This window comes from Bombus affinis, chromosome 8 (assembly GCF_024516045.1).
Source record: "Bombus affinis isolate iyBomAffi1 chromosome 8, iyBomAffi1.2, whole genome shotgun sequence".
Lineage (NCBI taxonomy): Eukaryota > Metazoa > Arthropoda > Insecta > Hymenoptera > Apidae > Bombus > Bombus affinis.
In genome coordinates, this window is record NC_066351.1 from 2,501,469 (window position 1) to 2,523,339 (window position 21,871).

At 35.6% G+C, this 21,871-nt stretch overlaps 1 protein-coding gene across 3 annotated transcripts in view; it reads right to left on the reverse strand.

Annotated features, from left to right (window-relative positions):
- Positions 1–21,871, reverse strand: part of LOC126919391 (uncharacterized) — a 389,648-nt gene that overhangs the window by 44,818 nt on the left and 322,959 nt on the right. For all 3 annotated transcript variants that reach the window (XM_050728585.1, XM_050728582.1, XM_050728584.1), the window contains one exon: positions 114–282. In XM_050728585.1, coding sequence (XP_050584542.1) covers positions 114–282 — 169 coding nt within the window. The remainder of the gene's footprint in view (positions 1–113; positions 283–21,871) is intronic.

Sequence of the window (21,871 nt, forward strand, 5' to 3'; positions counted from 1 at the left end):
TATAAAAATTGAAAATGAATATAAATTAAGTAGATGTTTAATTAAGATGCATAACATGTAACTTTCTCTTCTTTCTTATTGCATAATTACAAACTGAAGATAGTAGCATTTACCTAACGTCTTCGGTAAGTGTTTCATCTCCCCTGGTCCAAATGACAGACTCCTTCAGAGACTCGATAACGTCTCTGGCCTCGCATCTGAGTTTGAGAACGCTTCCCGCCTTCAGGTGCCTCTCCTTGGACACCACTCGGCCGGAATCGTCGGTTATTGTCAATTCCGGTGCTGCAACCGAGAAATACACCCGCTAGAATATTCCTCATTCCCTATATCCCTCAATAATAGTTACCGCAACATATACAATCTTGCACAGGAAAGAAAATTTCATTTTCTCTGGAGATATTAAAGGCAAACAGCTTACGGCACCGAGTGCTCGAGGCTACGTCAATTATTGCCAGCAGTGATAAAACCACGTTTTTTTCCATTTCCAACCGCGGGATTAAACTTTCAAAGAGGCTCGGGCTAAGAGTACGATTACGCGGGTTAGCGTTGAGTTACATCCACCAGCGAAATGTATTCATAATTAACAGTCGTAAAATGGGGACTCGTTCGTGACCTGGACCGACTAATTTACATCGTATAATTAAAGCAACCCGCGAAATTCAGCACAGAGAGCTGGTCCCATTAACGAGATGTCTGACGATGGCTAAGGAAATCAGTTATTAAAACCAACGACACTCGATCGATGACTTTCCTTTTTGTAAAAGAGGATTCTTTCGATATCCTGTCAGAGGCAGGAGGTCTGACTTTGCGAGATGTCCGTAACCGGAAGTTGAGGAGGAATTATCAGGGGTCGACACTACCTTCTCTTCGAGAAACCAACACCCTTGGGTGACAAATGCGATACAGATAGCTCGTATCGAAACGTGACTGTCCATACGAATTAGAGGCAAGAAAAGGACAAGGATTGCAACTTTGATGTATCGCTCTCCGACGAGAATCGACGACGAGATGCGTTCGTGACCGGCAGAGCAAATGCCTCGAAACAGTTATCACGCTTAATACTGTGCTACTGCTGCGTTCTTCCATTTAGATTATGTTTGGCAAGTGAGTCGGTAAGTTGTTATGAAATATTTTCGATTGAACATAATTGGTAATACATATAAGTAAATGTAAAATGTAATATAAACTTAATTTTAATAAACGGGAAAATTATGATATTATGATATTCTCAATATACGCTTCGGTTCAGAAGTCTTACAAGGGAACATACCAAAGTGACAATCGCCGATTTTCATGAAATTTATAGTTCCTATAAAAATATTTGACACGTACCTTTTTATATCTACAATCGTCCATGTTAAAAAAGTGAAAACCATCCTCAAACATCTCGGAAAATTATTATACACAGAATGATTGTGTAAATTGATGAAATTAGTGATTTTGAACGATGAATTTGAATGATAAATGATGTAAATTATTTCGGAAAAAATCTGTTTGTTTAAATAATATATTAGGAATAGCAAATGTACTACTTTCAATATTTTAAAAATCGCTACAGAAAAGTGTTACAAAGCAATTAATGTCAATCATTCAATATGACTTTTTCAATAAAAGCTTTCCGCGAGAAAGTGATTGAAGCATAAATATATTTTATACAACGAACATTTTATCGATAGGACAACTATTGTATATTATCACAATCGAAACAGTTTGTTATCTCGTATTGTCAATATGTAAAACAAAAGTTTCACGGGTTTTTCACATTCCTCTGACCTATTATCTACGTAGTCACATTTTTTTATCAATGTTATGTTGATTATGTATCAATGATGGAAAATATTATTCCGATGCTATAAATTGATATCGGGATTTAAAGTGAAAGCTTTCTTGCGGAATTTTTCCAAATACGGAATCCATAGATATTTAATGATTGTCTAAATCTTTTATACTCTTTTAATATTTTTGAAAATTTGAATGTTCTCTTTCCAGAATTCTACTCTTCATGAATTCTTCTTTGCGTGCGCTTCATGAATCGAATAAGAAGATTACTACACTGAACTGAAGACAACTCTGACGTTTTAAGAAGAAACATATTTCTAAACTATGTCTTTGAAAATACTTTACTCAATTTTTTTGATACAGGAACACACAGGTTCTGAAACGAGGATATACGCAAAGACTTAAAGATATCAACAGTCAAAGAAGAAATCGGCAGGTACGCAGAAAAATACAAGGAAAGAATGGCAACACATCCAAACCAGCTGGCTCCTGAAGCGAGCAAAACTCTCATAGAAAGAAGACTAAAAAGAAAACACACAACCGACCTCATTAAAGAAATAAAATAGTCAAATTCCCACATGTTATATATTCAACATCCACATGTTATTTAGCAGTTAAACTAAAAAAATTTACCAAATATCTACCTAGACAAATTGTAAAGTACAAATTAAATAATAAAAAAAAAAAAAAAAAAAAAAGAAAAAAGATGTACCAATAATGACATTGGCTTTGAATATTGTTTACTGTATATGCTATCCTAACTGTCCGTTCGCTTCTTTCAATATTATATATGTAGGAACGTTATATTATTAGTTTGTAGGTAACAATATGATTAATACAATATCGTTTGCACTCACACGAAATCGAATATAATACCCCGTTTCACGTATTCGTTACTCACTAGTTCAACGACACAACAACACAACGATCTTTACACCATAACGATAAATTCAACTCTGACTCTCTCAACTCTCGTTACAACGTTTTCCATGCTCACTTTTTCCCTTAACATCCCTTGGTAACGCTCACAACACTCCTTGACAACGCTAATAAACAATTACCCCTCACGCCACGTCCTTCCCTGATGTCACACTATCCCGCATATATTATATTACAAATAGGAGAGAAAACAATTTGCCATCTGCTGATATTATAGGTTGAATTATATAATTGTGCGTAATTGCCGATGCAGACTTCTTCGAGATATACCACTAATGTGAAAATTGTATTAAATAGTTAACATCAATTGTTTCTTTAGCGTTTGTTTAAAAACAAGAATCAGTGCCTGACAATAAAATCAGCTCTTCTCAAAGCTGTCAAGTATTTACAAATAAGAAACAATTCAAGTACTCTTTTGTGCATATCGAGCGAGAAAATTTGAAATATAATAAATTCTTCATAACGTAAAAATCAAGATCCTATTTTATTTGTATTTTGTGCATGTAGGCATGTAGTATCTATAAAAAAACATGTAAAAAAAATTTGTTAACATTTACCTGGAGAAGCTATCAGAAATATGATATTTTTCAATATATTATTTAAACAAATGGATTCTTTCAGAAAAAAATTTACATCATATAATTCGTCACTGAACAATATTAATTTCATCAATTTACACTATCTTTCTATCTATACTAGTTTTCGAGATATTCAGCAAAATAGATTTTGCAGTCTCAGTTTTGGGGGTAGCTTTCATCCCTTTAACGTGAACGAGTGCCAATAAAAATAGATACGTGTCAAATATATTTATGAGAATTACGTCATAAATAAATTTCATCAAGACGATTGACATTTCTCTATGTTTTCTTGTTAAAATATTTCTTATATTTAAGAAAACTTATATGTAGTTTTCTCATATTTAAGAATAAAAAATGTTAAAAAAAATATTTTAACAAGGAAAAATAGAGAAATGTCAATCATCTTGATGTAATTTAACTACATTTAGTGTAAGTTACATGCATTTTTTTTATAAGATTGTAAATTCCAGGGTGCATATAATCTGACATTCGAAATAAATGGAAAGTTGAATCAAAATTAAATATATTAAACAAAGTATTTGTTTCCTACTCTATTTACAGTATCGTGTGAATCTTAGTGCTTGCGTCTAGAACACGTCTCCTTTTCCAGGCCGCGATTAAGATTCAGCGCAGCCGTCCCGACTCCGATTCCCAGGTCGATCGCCATGCAAATTCCTTGCTGCTTCCTAGGATCTATCCACTCACACACGGACGAGCATATATTCTCACGAAATACGTGTATCTCGTTCGAACTAATCTTTTTATCCTAGGTTATATGTTAATAGGTTTTGCAAGAGAAGCTTCTTACATTTTGTAATCCAAGTCCGAAATCAAAAAATTGACGAAAATGGATTTATCTCGTTTTTCTTATGAGCTCTTCGTAGATAGACTAAGATTAACTTTAAAAAATTATCGACGTCGAAGCTTGCGCGCCAAGGTCAATCGATAAAATAAACGTATCTTCCTATCTTTTCCAAGAGTGTTAATTAACAAATTGAAGAAAGATTGCATAATTAATAAATTGCAAATTTCTATGCATTTATAGGAAATTTGAAAATGTAAGGATGCATAAGATGCACATAATACGAAAAATTATATAAAATATTCAAAGTATTATAGAATCTTTCTACAATTAATTTATTTAATAAATGGGTTTAATAAATGGATTAAACAGGTGTTGGTTAAACAGGAAACGATGGTTGTTTAACGTGAACTATATACAATAACATACTATAATTTAGACAACTTGGTAGTTAACTTACAACTCTCGTAACCACGGATCCAACGTTCTCTCTCACGCGGACAACATTATCTCGACAACGCAATTCGCACTCTCTGACTTCTCAACTCACAATGACTGTTAATTCGTTTATGTCCCTTGGCAACCCCTTGTCGTTTGTCTTAGCTCCATGTCTTTTGTCTCAGCCCCACCACGCACGTGTTCCGCAACCGCTTGTGGCCAAGGTCACGCAGGCCTTTTCAGCGAAACTTTTCGATTGAAGGACCGACGATACATTGTTGGGCCTGTCGGCACTTCGGCTTTCTCGTGACATTGTTTATAGTTCGCCCGATATCTCTTAACCCTTTCGTCCATGATACTACAGTATAGTACTTGTTATAATATTTAGTAGGTAAAACAATTCTCCACCTATGTTCTATTTTTTTAATTATGTTCATAGCAATATGAATTTGCATAAATATGTGTCGTTTAATAATTAATTTTAATCTTGATAAACTGGTCGTGTTCGACGAATCAGTCGATCCCCTATTTCGGTTAAGATAATAGTGGTAGTTGAAAAGATGATAATACTGAGTTAACAGGTTAAAATATGCGCTTTATTCCAACAACAGTATTCAGTAACAGATATAATACAAGAGTTGACAACCACCAAAACCCATTAGTTACCCAATTACTTGACACGACGGATCAGATCCGCAGACTAAAAAGACAATACCCTTTAGATTTAAGCATTAGTTTCAACTAGAATCAAACATACTATAAACTCTTATAATCCAAGTTATCATACCACGCCAAAGTAATTTACTTATAATTTTCAATAAGAATTGATTGTAAAAAGTCTACCAAATAAAAAACAAACTTTGAAGATTTAAGTATCTGCGCGTGGTGCGTGTAGGCGTGTTCTCAGCGAAGTGTAAATAGCAAGTTAGGTTGTTGACTGATCAAAGGACCAAAAATCCGTGAAGTTCGGTGATGGTGCTGTCGCGGAGGAAAATTAAAGCACGGGCAAAGTGGATTCGTTGATGAAAATTTTGGTTAGGAAAGTGAGGACAACGGTCATTGCTGTTAATTGGATAAGAAAAAGGCTGGTGGGTAAGAAAGGATGTTAGGCGCCCCGATCAAAAGACGCTCATGGGTGGCATTGTACATAGGAAGATCCGCTTTCTCGTATTTTCCCGCAATGGACAATAACTCTAAGGAATATTTCAACCTAAAAGATACTTACGTGGTCTTAAGGACCTTAACTATAAAAAATGCTAAAATTTATTACGGGTCTTTAAGATTATTGAGGGTCCGAAATAAGGATATTTAGACATCTGGTGGCCATCTTGCTCGAGGGATAGAGTCTGCTTTATGTAGAAAGTCACGGAATGTAACAAGTCGATAGCGTTTACATTAAGTTAATATTTATACAAATCTACATTATTGGTGAAATCGCGTATAAAGCCAATATATTTCTGGTGATTAGATCCACTCAAAATAATCTCAAGCTGTTCCCACGGCAGCAGTCTCTTGTGTCACGAAGGATCATGATTCAACACACTTGAAACAGCCTCGTAACATTCGCCATCGGGGAACAATTTCAGCGAGACATCGTTGGCCAAGTCGGAACAGTTTCCAGCACACGGAACGACAGTTTCAGCTTTATCGACGACAATAGTTACGAGGAAGCGTAACGATATATACGATAGAATTTAAGGGTGGCCAGATGAACGAAGAGAAGGGAAACTTTTCACTTCTTGCGACGCTCCTGCTCTTTCCGGCACGGATTTCGTATAATTCAACAATTCTTCTCGGCGAATGACCAATGTTCTAGTCCCTTGAACGAGAAAAAGATACGACGTTTCGTGATGTATCAACAAAACGAACAGTCGGATTCGAAATTCGGTTGCAAATGGAAAGACGACAAGAAATCAGCCAGGCTATCTGAATCTCTTGCCACGTTCCTCGTAATAACTCAATGGCCAACTGCAATCTTTTTGCCGAACGTTCGACGAAAAATAAATCCTCGGTTCTCCCGGGAATTCTTTGAGTTCTCGTTCTCAAAAACGATCAGGTGGTTCGTAATAAAAAGTAGCAGATTGCTGTATAATTTTGTCTGTCGGAGCAAAAAGTAAATTGGAACAATTTAAGCGAGTTATTCAAAAAAAGCGAAAGCTACTTTGAAGCTTACCAAAAAGTTATTTATTAAACACATAATGTTAGCCAAGAATAGATTGTAGGGAACAATAATAAAATATTATTTTTATAATGTATTCTTGTGAATTTTAAAAGGCAGAATACTCATGATTTGTATCTCGAATAAAATATAAATTTCGATGATAGAAATGAGAAAGATCCTTGTAGTTAAAGTTATATGAGACTTTTTTTATTGTAAAAAGTGATGTTATAAAAAATGAAGCCTTGACATGTCAATCTGACGTTGTACATTACTCACGAAGCACTTGTCTCTGAGAGGAATCTGAATCTTTCTTTTATTACCATAATCTGAGATCTAGTGGATAACGTTAGAAACTTCTTAACAAAAATGAAACTTTTTAAAGAATATTTATATTATTAAATAAAATACGCTATTAAATTATTATATATCAAATTAATCCTTATAATACAGTAATGATATAAATAATATAATTTGACGAAATACACATATGTAATAATGACACAGAATTATAGTAATAATAGAAACTGATACCTTGCGAAAAAATTAAAAATCATGACTCCATGCGAGATTTCGAAACAAGCGCGTATTAAGTCGTCCGAAAAGTTTCTTCCGTTTTATAAGGAAATAATGGACGCACATTTTCCGTTTTATATTATTTTATTCACGCTGCGAAAACAAACCTGTCCACAGGTCTCCATTAACAATATAACAGTTCCTAACAAGAACACAGTCAGATACCTGGGCATGACTCTCGTAAACAAATCTAAACAACTCAGGGACCAACTCAAAAACTTTTATTGGCTCATTGGCCGTCGCTACAACCTAAGCACGCAGAACAAACTTACGCTCTATAAGACCGTAATAAAACCTGTCTGGACCTACGGAATCCAACTATGGGGAACAGCAAGTAATTCCAACATTGAAATACTCCAACGCTTCCAATCGAAAACGCTAAGATCCCTAATAAACGCAGCCTGGTATGTTACCAACGAAACAATCCACCGCGACCTCAAGATACCTACAGTCAAAGATGAAATACACAAGTCCAGAAGCAGATATAACACAAGAGTCAACAACCACCACAACCCATTAGTCACCCAACTATTTGACACGACGGAGCAGATCCGCAGACTAAAAAGAAAATACCCTTTAGATTAAATCCTTAGATCCTGCTAGAACCAACAATATAAAACTATTATAAACCATGTCATTGTATCACGCCAAATGAAGTTACTGAAAATTCTCAACGAGAATTGATTGTAAATATTCTAATAAATATAAAAAAAAAATATATTATTTTATCGAATTACGTATGACCCATTTTGTTCTATCAAAATAAAGATCACAACGTTCGACAAATTAGGTTTGTCGCAGCACTCGGCAACAATGTATATCGCCGAAACAAAGTGCCTAATGAGCCATCAATATCCCAACGGTTCTTCCGTCGAATATCCGAAAAGAAGATGTGCGTGGCATCGGCCGCGGACGCGTAACAAACGTGTGGGTAGAGAAGATATCGAGGGGCGACAAAAAGAAAAGAATCTGTAGAGGACTAATGTGTTTTGACCGTGAGATTTATTGGACAAGATTGCTCGTTGTTGAAACCGTCGAATATATTTAAAAAAAAATTAAATAAATAACGGCTAAGTTTCCTGTGGGGCCCTAATCCAACCGCCGGTACGCAGAACGTAAATAGAGCGACAAGCGGGAATTCATTGTTTATCGCCTTCGATTCATTGTAAAGAAAAGATTATTTAGTTCTGAAATGAAGAAAGCGATAAGCTTTCCAGCTAGTGTTCCGAGGTATCTCATGGTAGATATCTCAGATCTTTCATTTAGCCGAGAAACATACTTGTGAGACGTACACCCGTGATTTCTTCACCCTCAAAATGTTCAGTAAACAGTGTGAAAATATATTTGAAAATAAGGAGAGTAGTGATGACGAAGTGTACAACTATTGTTCAAGTGTCCAAAATTACCCCAAATGTGTTTGGAATGGTGGTGGCATTCGACTTCGGGAATTTCCAACGGGTTCGCAACACAAAGCGCTATACCTTCAAAGCATAATGCCGACAAACCTAATGTACCATCGATATCCCTATGGTTCTTCGCCGAATATTCCGAAGAATGCATTCGCGGCAACCGTTGCAGACTTCTAATAAACGCGCGCGTAGTGGGGATATCGAGGGGCAACAAAGGAAAGAATCTGTTTGGTTTTGAACCAAAAGATTCATTCTGCCCCGAGCTGCGAAGTGCGAAAGGTTAAGCGAAGCAAACACAATTAGAGAAACGAGTAGTCGACTCTTGATAGTTCAGTGTTAATCGTTATTTGTTATTTATCGTCGTTAATCGTTAATCGTGGTTAATCGTTATTTATTGTTAATTGTTAAGAGTTTAATAAACGTTATTGTTGAAAATCAAGAGTATTTCTTGTGGGCACCTTTACCGACGATCATCTTAGAATATTTTAACAAATACCATGCGATATAGCATAATGTAATATTTTATCCAGGGTATAAATTAATAAAAAGTATGGCATAATATGTTTTTTAATATTTTTATGTTGTATATCCCATATATAATATCCTATATTTAATTAGCTCGAACAAGAAGAATGTCACCCATACTTTGGTAACAGAGCCCCCACAGAAGTATACCCGTCACATAGATAAGGGTGACGTGACGACGAACGTGTTAATGTACAGACAATATTCGCTGAGAATATTCGCTGAGAGTATAGTGTATAAGTCGTAAAATAGGATCGTAAATGTCTTGTTAATTAGATCGCTGATACTTCGTTAATAACTGATTGATAACTGATCGACAGCTGACTGTAACTGATTTCCTTGCGAACGCGTCCGCTTATTTATACTGGTCGGAGGAGAGTCGGAAAATTCAAATTCGTCTTTGTTCGACGGTTGCACGTGATCTCGATACTCCGAGGCAAAATAACATGATTTGAATTGTCCTCTAACTCATGTACCGCTACAAATCGAATCCAATCGACAGTTAGGTTCGAATCAGGAAGCGATAAAGTCGAGTTGCAACCGGGCAGTGAGATTGACTAGCGAAATCGAGAGCGATACGCGACGCGATCAAAAGAAGACACTTGTCAATAAATGTATTGTTGACTTAAACACCGAGGTATTATTTAACGCACTACACCCACTATACTCCTCAGGTTTCATGTTTATATAAAGATGCATCGTTGTAAAAGACGTGTCTGTAAAAGAAAGACACTTTTCGGACAACCTAATAGAATATACCCGTAACTTGTCAAACGTCGTGACCACCTTACGCTCCTAGAATAATCACAAGTAAAATGAATTAGACATTTTTCACACACCTCTGACAGCTCAGATCCATCATTAATGCAACGTCTACGATCCTGTGTCAAGTTTCTGTCGTGCTCTCGAAGCTCTAGTATTAACAGCGGAGTTCTCCATTAACCCTACTCATTTCAGGATTAAATCAATCAACCCAGAAGGGTATCTTTCAACGAATTAAAAACATGCTACACGATATTTCCCTGGAAGATTCGACCTAAAATAGGCCAATCAATCTTCCACAATATCCGTATTCCCGCCTTAAGTTTTCAATTTATATGCAGCTGCGCGTTAGCGAAGAATATCGAGCGCGACAGAATCGCTCTCTTAGCGTTCGCGACGAAAACGTAAACGCCATCGTGTCGCGACGTTTCCACTGTACCCAGAAGTCGCAGACAAGTCTGCAAAAGTCTCGACCGAATTGAGGTCAGAATCGGAACACACGATGAATCCAATACACAGTTGTCGCGTCGTTTGAATTGAAAAATCCTGTACACCGCAATGGATCGAGGGAAACTCACGACATTAAAAAATCGGCGACGTTCACCCGTTATCATAAGGCACGCGGAATGGATCGGTTAAACAGATGGCCGCGACGATTCATCATGTCACAGGAATCTCGTTCGCGGATTGATCGTACCGGATAAATAATCGCACATACGAACCATCGATGTCGGATCGTGCTCGGAATTCTATCGTATCCATCGTATCTAACGACCGTTTCTCAGTCGACGCGGTTTCTGTAATCTGCGAGCTGTGCACATGTGAAAGAAGGATGAAAATATGTCAGTGGAAACGTTTTTATAATACTTGGGGATGAAGAAATGGGAAAATGGATATGGTATCGTTGTTTATGCAATTTCAGACTTTTATAAGTGTAGGTAAACAAAAGATATCTAAATAGAGATTTGTGTCATCCTAGAAAATTATAATAAATACTCCGTCGTAATAATAAATACTTTTTCATTTTTCAAGATACAAAGCTGCAAAATTAGTTGTACACCATTATTTATGTTTGAATTTGTATTTATCGTAGCATTCAAATAATTAGGTCGATGTATTTTAAATTTCGTATTCGTAGTAATACTGTCACATGATTAAAAAAACTGTGATACTATAAAACTAAAATGTAGAACCTGTTAAATATTATTATCATTATTATTATTATTATTACTTAGTCTGTGGTTTTCGGCTTTGGACGAGCTTTCGGTTTTACATCTCGTTTATCTATTACGCTTTTTACATTCTATCAGCCATATGGCGTTATCATCTTATTGCCTCTTCCCTTATATCTATCTGAACTCTTTTCCTCGTCTACCTCTCTTTTCTTATGTATCTACCTTTCCTCTTATCCACTCTATTATATTGCACTGCATTATATATCCTGTCTCTAAAACTATGACAATTTTTGTACTTGTTAAATAAATCACATCATTGGAAAATAGAAGCATATGCGAATACCTTTTGTAGTCATTGTATGTTAGAATATTTGAAGTTCTTATATTTATAATATTTGAAGAACGTTTGATAGCTGGAACAAATGTTTGCTCAGATTCCATTCCTCTAACTGAATTCATAAAAATATGAAATTGCATAAACGTGCGTAGTCTAGTTAGAATAATCTGAAAAATCAAACTACAAATCTTAATATTCCCACCAATCTCTTCTCCCATATAAAGAAAGAGCTTCCAATCCCCTGTCAACCCTCCTATTCAATCTGCACTTGCTTTAAACCTATAAATATCTTCATCCCCTTTCCGCTATCACGAATAATAAAGTAAAGTCTCTTACAAACGTCCGATGTATTTATCCGAAGCAAAGACGATCTCCGCGTTGGTTTGGCGAGATATTGGCAGATATCGGGAGAAGAATTCACGGAGCGGAAGCTCACGGGGATCTGCTCGTACGGACGCAAGCGGAATTCACTGAAAATTTAATCCGGCGAAACGGAGTCGACAGGATTGCGAAGACAAGCCGTAGGGAGGCCGCGATCGAAAAATTTCCTTCTCTCGTTCGGATCATTTTTTAAGCTTCTTTAGAATGAATGGCCGCGAACACGACGGAACTGGGAAATAGACAGAATGCACCAAGGATCCAGACGGATGCTTTCCCAAGGGTAGACAACGTCAGAAGTCGCGAAGAGGTAGAAGGGGACGAAGAAAGGCAAGTATTATTTAAATTGGATTCCGCGATTCAGTATGGCACTGGTTCCACGCCGCTTCCGATCCTTCGCTTCTCTTTCAGTTTCAGCAATTGATCTGCTCTAGATGGTGAAATATTAAACTCCGTTAGACTCGCTGTATAATATCCTCTACGCACGACTCTCTCGTTCAGATTGAGCTCTGTCTCGTCCTATTTCTCCATCGAGGATTCTAGAATATCTCCGGAGGATCGTTATCAAGTTTAGAATTTTAATAATCAAACGAATGACGAGATCAGATCGTGGACAAGCTTCCTCGTTCATTTTCCAGCAATTTATTTTCTCACCGCGAAGATTTTTTCGGTCCGACAGAATTTGCATATCCATCCAGCTGGAAGTTCTATTAAATATAGCCTACGCTGCGAACGCTATTTTTCTCGTGTAACCAGAGATTCTTTGTAATATTCACGAAATATTTATCCTTTGTTTGCTTGGTCTATAGAAATGTAAAAAGAAAATAGGCGAGGCAAAGAGAGAATTAAAGGCATTTATCAACCAATTTTACGTTAATGCAATTTAATGTTAATTTCATTCGCAATATTTTCAAGGAACCCCAAGGATTTGTTTAATATCTTTAGATTTTCATCTCGCTTAGGTAATTTTACGAATCATTTCACTTCTTGGTGATCTTTTCACTCCTTAATAAAAAAAAAAGCCGGAAGGGTCGCACATAAATTTGTCCACCGCCAGCTATAACCGTTTAGAATGGGAAAGTGGATTGAAACACCTATTTTTTAAAAATGGTACTTGTTACTAGATTTATTTATACCTATTTTCTCTGTCATAGAAATATTCATTATATTACTGAGTTATTCAGCGAATTTTTATGAAAAAAAAAAAACAATAGTAAATTATATTCTTTATGCTTTTTAATAATATGCTATTTATGTAACTTTTACGAATCATTTCGTTCCTTGGCGATCACTTCATTGCTTTAATAAATTTAAAAGAGGAAAGGGTCGCGCGTAAATTTCTCCACGGTCAGATCCAACCGTTTAGAATGGGAAAGTAAGTTGAAATATCTAGTAGCTTGAACTGAATGTCACCTCCCGCCGGCTAAAATCATTGTTCGTCCGTTTGTTACGAGACAAAAGGAGTTTCACGAGCTCTACGCGGTTCGTACATTATCTACGAGCCGGCCACTTCCAGATAGCGGCGCGTTTAAAAGCCGCCTCGTCAGCGGAATGGCGCAATTCGAGGCTCTTTTAATTAGAGGAAGGCTCATCAGCCAAGGTTCCGACAATACGCGGGCCGAGGAGAAACACTGTTCTTTCCCCATCGAAGAATCCTCTCGTCCTGGCCAGTAGCACGTAGACCGGGGTTTACGACCATCCTCGAAGATGGTGGCAATACTTCTCAGTTTTCTTGTAGACCTGGAGGTTGTATTTGTTGGTGGTAATTAAATTTATATTGAAAGCAAAGTGATAAAAACGACCAATTCATGATGTTTCATAGAAGTTTGCAAATTTACTGTTGTGCATTTGTGGCGGTATTTTGTGATGATGTTTTATGCTTTGTGTAGCGGCACGTGAGTCTTAGGACGATTCGAATCGAGGATGACTCATGTTGTTGTTTTGCCTCGGTGTATTAACTCCTTAACCTACGATTTACGTTCGAGAATTTTGGGCCGAAAACGTAAACAAGCTCGCGCAGCCTTCGAGCTATTCGCACGATTTGCGTAGTACGTACTACCGGCTATGCTCGTAATATTTACGTTTGGTCCGATCATCTACTACGGGCTATGCCTGTAATATTTACGTTTGGGCAGATCATTGTACTACGGGCTATGCCCGTAGTTGTAGGTTAAGGGGTTAACACCGTTATGATATACGAAAGGTAATAATAAACAAGCTCCGGAGAGCTAACTAATAACAAAGCAATATAGCCGCTACGCGTAACCGTCAACCGAAGTGGAATTTAAATTTTCCGGTACTGCTCCGACCAGTATAAATAGACGAACACGATGGTTAGGACAATCAGTATCGAGCATTCTTATAGCGAATTAATATCGAGCGAACGTAAACAATTACCTTGTATACTCATATCGAGCTAGAATTAGCGAACGACGACTAACTCTGTACAGCTAACAGTTTTAAATACACTGACTACACCAAGTATCAACTTGCCTCATTATTACACTCCTCGTTAAAGAGATAGTCCATGTGAGCTTTAATTTCTCAATGACGCGTGTCAAGTTTTTCGTCTGTAACGTATAATACCAAAACATTACGAGCTCAGGATATGTGGCTTGCTGAGGAAGAAAACTATTTCAAACTAATGTCAAAATGATAGCACACTCTGTTAATATGTTTAGAAATTGCTCAGTAGTTGATGATCTATCAACGAGAAAAGATTATAGTTATATATTATATAAATTTGTAAGTATGGGACGCGGAAAAAGATTAAACGAGTCTGAAAGAAGCAAATTCTAGAACTAAAACAGCAACAGTTATCAGTAGCAAAAATATCGAAAGTAATAATAAGAAGTCGTAAAGTAATACACAAATTCTTAAAAAATGGTGAAGATTATGGCAAAAAGAAAGTACTGGTTGGCCGTCATCGTTATCCGATCGTGATAAGCGAGCAATTTTGCGTGTAGCTTCCAACTCGCAATTAACAACGAACAAAATAATGGAAAAATCTAGTGTTAGTGCCAGTGTTTCAAGCGTTTGTCGAGTTCTACTATCCTGCAAGGATATTAAGAGACTAAAATTGAGAAAGAAACCTTCGTTAACAACGAAACACAAAGGAGAACGTTTACGTTTTGCAAAAGAAAGAATGAATTGGAAAATGAAATGAAGAAGGGTACTATTTTCAGATGAAAAATATTCAACTTGGATGATCCTGATATACACTAACACGTTTAATAGTCCTCCTCATTTGTTTCTCGCCGTGCATTAAACATTTTTTCTGTATGATGTTATATGTATTACATTTTTCCCCTTTTATATTCGTGGTATAGGTTTTAAATTAGGTTGTCCGAAATGTTTCTTTCGTTTTATAAGGAAATAATGGACGCACAATGTTTTTTGTTTTATATTAGTTTATTGAATTATACACGAAAGTAATAATAGAAATAGAATCAAATGGATCATACTTAATTCAATAAAATAATATAAAACAGAAATTATTCTTCATCTGTTATCTCATGAAAGGAAAGAAACAACGGACAACGTAATACCTTAGCCATCAATAATTGTGTTAGTATATTCCAGAAATATCAAAGTAAGTTATGTTCGAATCGATAGTCAATGACGAACTGTCAACGATCGAACGGAAACGTGGATATTCATGAATATTAAATGCAGTTTTAAATAAATTTAATCCGGGATTCATGGGAATTGAATATTCATTGGCGTTATTGGACGTCGTGTTTCATTCATACAGTCTGCGTCATTTCCCTCCTGTTTCCGTTCTGTCCACTGAATCAATTCATCCAGCTGTATTGTTTTCTTACTCCAGTCAAACTAATCCATTCGATAACTTCTTTATATAGTATATCTATGATCAATCATTGACTCTATTTTTTACAAATTTTGTATTCAATTGCTACTGTGAAGATTATCAGTGGCTCATAAATATTACCATAATTTGGTTTTCAAGTGTATATGTCTTTAAAAATTTCAACAATCTTAAATTAAATCAAACTTTCTAATCATAATCTATAAGTTTAGTTAAATTTGTGTAGCTAATTTTTTAAATTTCAGTTAATGTTTAATCTTTAATATGCAATATTTAAGGTGAATTTTTTACCGAGAACTCCAGAATTCGAGAAAAACGAGAAACGAGAAACGAGAAACAGAAAACGAGAACTCCTTATTCCAGAACTCCATTAGGGACTAAACGTATTTCTACTTGCTAACTACAGTTAAAAGACTATTCTATAATGCCATTTTTTTAAATCTTCCTGAGATTTTCTTATAAGAATGACAGTAACAATTTTTGGTATCAGTTTTTTGCGCACAATTTATTCATGTTTTAAGAATATTCATCATTACTTTTAAATAAAAATACTCAACATTCAGACGATTATGTCATTCAGTACGATCCCTGACACGTTGTCGCCGGCATGCTTCACCAGTGGGTCACACGTGTCAGTCCCGTGAGGCAGCGTGCATCGCGATGGATCGTATTTGTATTTCACAAAATAGGTTGTACAAAATAGGTTTATGTTATTTTATTTCAACATTATAAACTGACATTCAATAGTAAAAACATAACAATTCGATATTATAAACTTAACATAATTATTTACTTTTTTAATGTAATTTTTTGAAGCATGTTAAACAGAGTGCCGGCTGGCCCTTACAACGATCACAATATGTTGTTACTTTTTTGGTTCTTTTCGCGGCGTACTTTCTACCTTTTATTTTAGAAATACGTTTATAACATTGTTTACACCGCCGTCTCGTTTTGTTCGCGGGTCCTTGGTACGACTGCAGAAAATGTGGATGTGTTTTGGGTAGTATTTTATTTTTACTTGGCATTTCTTCTCTGTCGGAATTCACTATATTTAAAAGGTGATAAATAATTTTTTAATACTTTTAGTACCCCATTTTCTATATATATACCACGCATTTACGAGGCAAGTCTCGCATATTAATTCTATTACAATTTTTCTATACCATTTTACGGTTTTGTGCAAACAACTATAATAGGACGATATTCGTTCGGATAGATCATTTTCAGCATCATTATAAGAAAAATGCGCATGTGTTTTCACTACTCTGGTTGTATTTTCTTCGGTATGAATATGAATGTTATAGGTGTAACCTTCCTGAATGTTCGGTTTATAAAGTTTTATCCCAGACTTACTCTCTACACGGAATCACGGTTTCGTCAATTACAATATTTTTACCAGGTTTAACAGTATTTTTGAAAAATGTAAATATTTAAGTATCGATATAAACCGACCGCGTTTCATCACTTTTCTTATACATGTGCTCGAATACAGTACATTTCGAGACCAGTACAATCTAATTTTAGGTAGCAGCGCTAGACTCATGATAAGCAGGATACCAATAAAAGTGTTCATTTCGTCCTTTGTAACAGGTTTCCAGTCCAGTTGGAGTTCTCTGCTGCTAGATGCAGAGTTTGCCAAAAGCATTGTACAGCATATTTATTCGTTTCCTCAAGGATCATTTCTAATATATTGTCCGCAAAGAGTAACTTATATAAAGAAACAGGGTCGTCGCAGTCTGTGTCTTCAATTAACGACTCTTCTTCTTGCGAATACTCAGTCATGGTTTGGCCTCTTTCTCTTATTTCCTGCCATTCTTCATCAAGATTCTCTTCCTCTGAATCTGACTCGAAATCTTCTTCTTCCGTGGTATCGTCGGTTAGTTCGTTAGCTGACGATTCACTGTCATTACTTCCCTCGTCTGAAGAGCTCGAGAGTATATGTGTCCTTTGTATGATTCTCTTGCTTTCAATTATTGATTCATCAGACAAATCATTGATTTTCATATCCATGGTATATATTATTTAGATGGGCAAAAATTAAAATAGAAGAATGCTAACAAAATAGGCTTTGTTTATTTAATTTTATTTTTTTATTTTTATTTAAATTTTACAATTTGTCCAGTAGGACATTTGGTAAAATATTATAGCTTAGAGAATAAAAATATAGCATGTGGATGGTTACCCACAGCGGGGTTCCATCTTCCAGGTTGTTTATTGTATTTCTATTGCGAGGTCAACTGTACGGAATTGAATAATTTTTTGATTCGCGCTATGAACGTTTCTTAGAAAAAAATGTTCACAGAATTTCGTACGATGGTCAGAATTCGTGTCAGACCTCTACTTTTTGAGAGAAATTAAGGCCAAAGCTGGTCTCGTCAGCTTTACTTAACATTTACAGATATATGTGTCGAGAACTGTGGGTCTTAATTGTCGAAATAAAAGTAAAGGATCACTAAGGTTACACTTAGAATTCAAATTAAAATAATTATAAATTTATTTAATAAACGATTTCCAGGATCTTCGTCGATATATATTTGCACGCGTCTCAGCACTTTCTTGGTCTCACCATCTTCCAATGTTACCAACGAAACAATACACCGCGACCTTAAGATACCCACAGTTAAGGAAGAAATATCCAAGTTCAGTAACAGATATAATACAAGAGTTAACAACCACCAAAACCCATTGGTTACCCAATTATTTGACACGACGGATCAGATCCGCAGACTAAAAAGACCCTTTAGATTTAAGCATTAGATTCAACTAGAATTAAACATACTATAAACTCTTATAATCCAAGTTACAGTATCACACCAAAATAATTTACTTATAATTCTCAATGAGAATTGATTGTAAAAAATCTACCAAATAAAAAAAAAGAAAACCATCTTCCATACCAGACTTATAGTATTATTATTTATAAATTATACTTATCTATAATAAGTTAATAAGTTTGTTAACTTATTATAAATAATTAACCATGTCATTGCGTCACGCCAGAGAAAGTTACTCAAAATTCTCAATGCGAGAATTGATTGTAAAATACTTGTAAATAAAAAAAAATCTGTTTTTCGAAATGCCGCGCATACACATACTTCCACACTCATACTCATATACGTGTGTCACTACCACGCGGCCTATCTAGTCTGGCACACAAAATTATGCATATTTCAATAATATGCAAACTGATATTGCCAAACTATTGTATATCAACGTATTAGGTTGTTTGGAAAGTTTCTTCCGTTTTAGAAGGAAACAATAGATGCGAAACATTTTTATATTATATTTTATTAAACGTATTAATTTACTGCACATATTGCAAAATGGATCATACGATGTAAATTGGAAGATTAAAAAAAAAAAATAGATCAAAAGAATATAAAACAAAAACCGCTGTGCGTCTATTGTTTCCTTGTGAAACAAAAGAAACTTTTCGGACAACTTAATATTAGTTGAAGTCCACAGAAGTTCTTCATTGAAGTCAACAGGAATCGTATAGCTTTTGTAATTTTGCTATAAATTGAGGTCAAAGTTGAAAAATTGCGACTTTTTCAAAATTGATTTTTTCAACAACTGAGGGTGATGGACAAAAACTAGTTTCAGATTCCTTTTCAGCTCGTCGCAAACATCGTGTTGAACAGTATAATCTGACGCTGCGGCGCCTCACAGAGAAAACGCTGAATATCGGCGCCAGCGACAACGTGTAAAAATAAAAACAGTGTTCTGCTGACTAATGTGTTTCCGGCTGCCCTATTTACCTGAATCGAAAATACTAAAATGTTTATTGATTAATACGATAGCAGCTATGCCGTGTAATAAGCATGGAAGCAATTTCGAAACACTGTTACGTAATTGTGAGTTATTTTTAATATGAAATTTTTCACTATTATAGTCATCGCAAAGAGACACGATCTTTTCTTTCATTGAACGATGTCGCAGAAAAGAGACAACGAATAAGACAAAAAAGGCTTCGTTGCAGCCCTTGAGAATTCTCAATAAAGACCTAGCGATGTAATAAAGAATTTAATAAATCCTGTCCTTTAGCGAAAACAGGCGTCGTCACACGGTCGTAGCAAATATTGTCGCAGCCTTCGGCCAGCTAACAAAGGGGTCACGATGAACGTGTATCAATCATAGTATTAATCGCATCGATGATCGATTACTGGACATCGGGATGTTCTGCCCGTCCATGGGCTTCGTACATGTTCCAGAAGTCATCTTCACGTAACTATTGTTTTAACGTGACAAATACGCAATTTTGAGGAACACGGAAAGTGCAGCTGTCGTCGGTACCAAACTTATTTCGAAATCCTATCCGATATTGATCTGATTCGTTTATTTTCCGTTACGGTTCGATTTTGTTTCATTCTCTAAACAAATGATTAAATCTTATCTCATTTTTTATCGTTTTATAAAAATATTATTTCCATACTAAATTTATGAAATTCCCCAGAAATTCAAGGATTCAGATTTTATAATAAATATATAATATATAAAAATATAATAAAATTAAATCTGAGTAATAGGAACAAATATATAAACCGTGAAAGCTCCTGAAAGGGTAAACTAATTAATAAAACGGTAGAACTTAATTATTAAAGTATATATTGCAGTATTTTATATAATTTCAAATTCAATGAACATTATCTCGTAACACGTTGACTGTCACGACACCCGTATTCGGGTGTCAGCAAAGTTCCCAGTAGGGCTACGTCACCCGTATTCGGGTGACGCTTATTTGACTACTTGCAAAGGATCGTCGTAGGTGTTTGAAAAGACTAAACTATTGAATTGTTATAAAAGTAATATGAAAATGTTTTATTAAAAAAATTATTTAGAATGTAAAACTTTAAAGCATTCTATACATAGCTGAGGTTGGTGGTGACAATTTGAACAATAAGTTGTTGTTTTCTTTAAATTCTCTCGTGTCTTTGTTCGACGTCTTTTATTTGCATAACATAGTTTGCATGCACGTCTAATGCTTCTTCCGGAATCATTTTTCCGTACGGCGATATTATGCTGACTCCGTCGAAGACAAGGATTTTTTGTATTTTCAGACAACCCTAATAATTTTGCAACTAATAATTCTCTAAATATTCTAATATTTATACTCTTCCTTGTTGCAATTTTGTAAACCGTCAAAGCGTTTACAACAGAAATTCCCAGAAAGTGCTGAATGCCAAGTTTTCTGTACAATAATTTACTTATAATTCTCAAAGAGAATTGTTTGTAAATAGTCTACCAAATATAAAAAAGTAATTTTCTGTACCATTTGATTCCTTTTCTAATTGTGGTGGCATAAAAAACCATTTGGTCGAAATAATCTATACCACACTTTCCTTCATTCTATTCAACAACAGCTAGTGGTTTTAAACCCTTCCCGTACTTTATCGAGTCAGACTCGCGGTGAAGATTTTGACCCAAACATGAATATCGCGAGTTTGACTCGCGACCAGATACTTGGGTCAAACGTAAATAAAACAAGCCGAAAGTGGTGAGGTGTATGTAGGCGATAGAAGGTTTAGAAACACTAGAGTATGTTTAACAATATAATTTATTAATATATACCCTAAGTGTACACTAGCCGTATAACACAATTTGCTGGCTTGATTCGTGATTACGAATATATCGGCGCAGGGGAAGTATCAACTTCGGTAACCGCCTAAGGCTGTCGGATCTATGATAAACTAATCTATCGGTAAACACGGTATTTGTGTAGCGGGTTCACTGGACGGAAACCGTTATGAATTTTACTGTCGAGTGCTGCTACAGTGGCTTTACATCTGCCAGAATGTTTTAAGAGGTATCATACCATGGAGGATTTGTGGAGTTTTACGTATTTCCTTTTTAGATATTCATTCAGTTTTATGATTAAATTTTATATAATTATATAATTTTAAATAATTTTATGACAAAATATAATAAATTTATAATATCTATAAAAGTAAAAGCATAAGAATTTACTTCCTCAACATCATTATCGCGTAAAACTGACTATACCACAGGTATCGCGGGCATCTACATTTCGGTTCGTATTGCGACTATTTACGAGCATCAGTCTGGTCTGTTTAGCGCGCGTCGATGTCTACCTCTTGAGCCCAAGTTTCGTCGAACTAAATGGCACAGGAAGGGGTTAATGTTGCGAACTACGAAACGAGAGATCATTCTTGAGACCACCACTTGAGC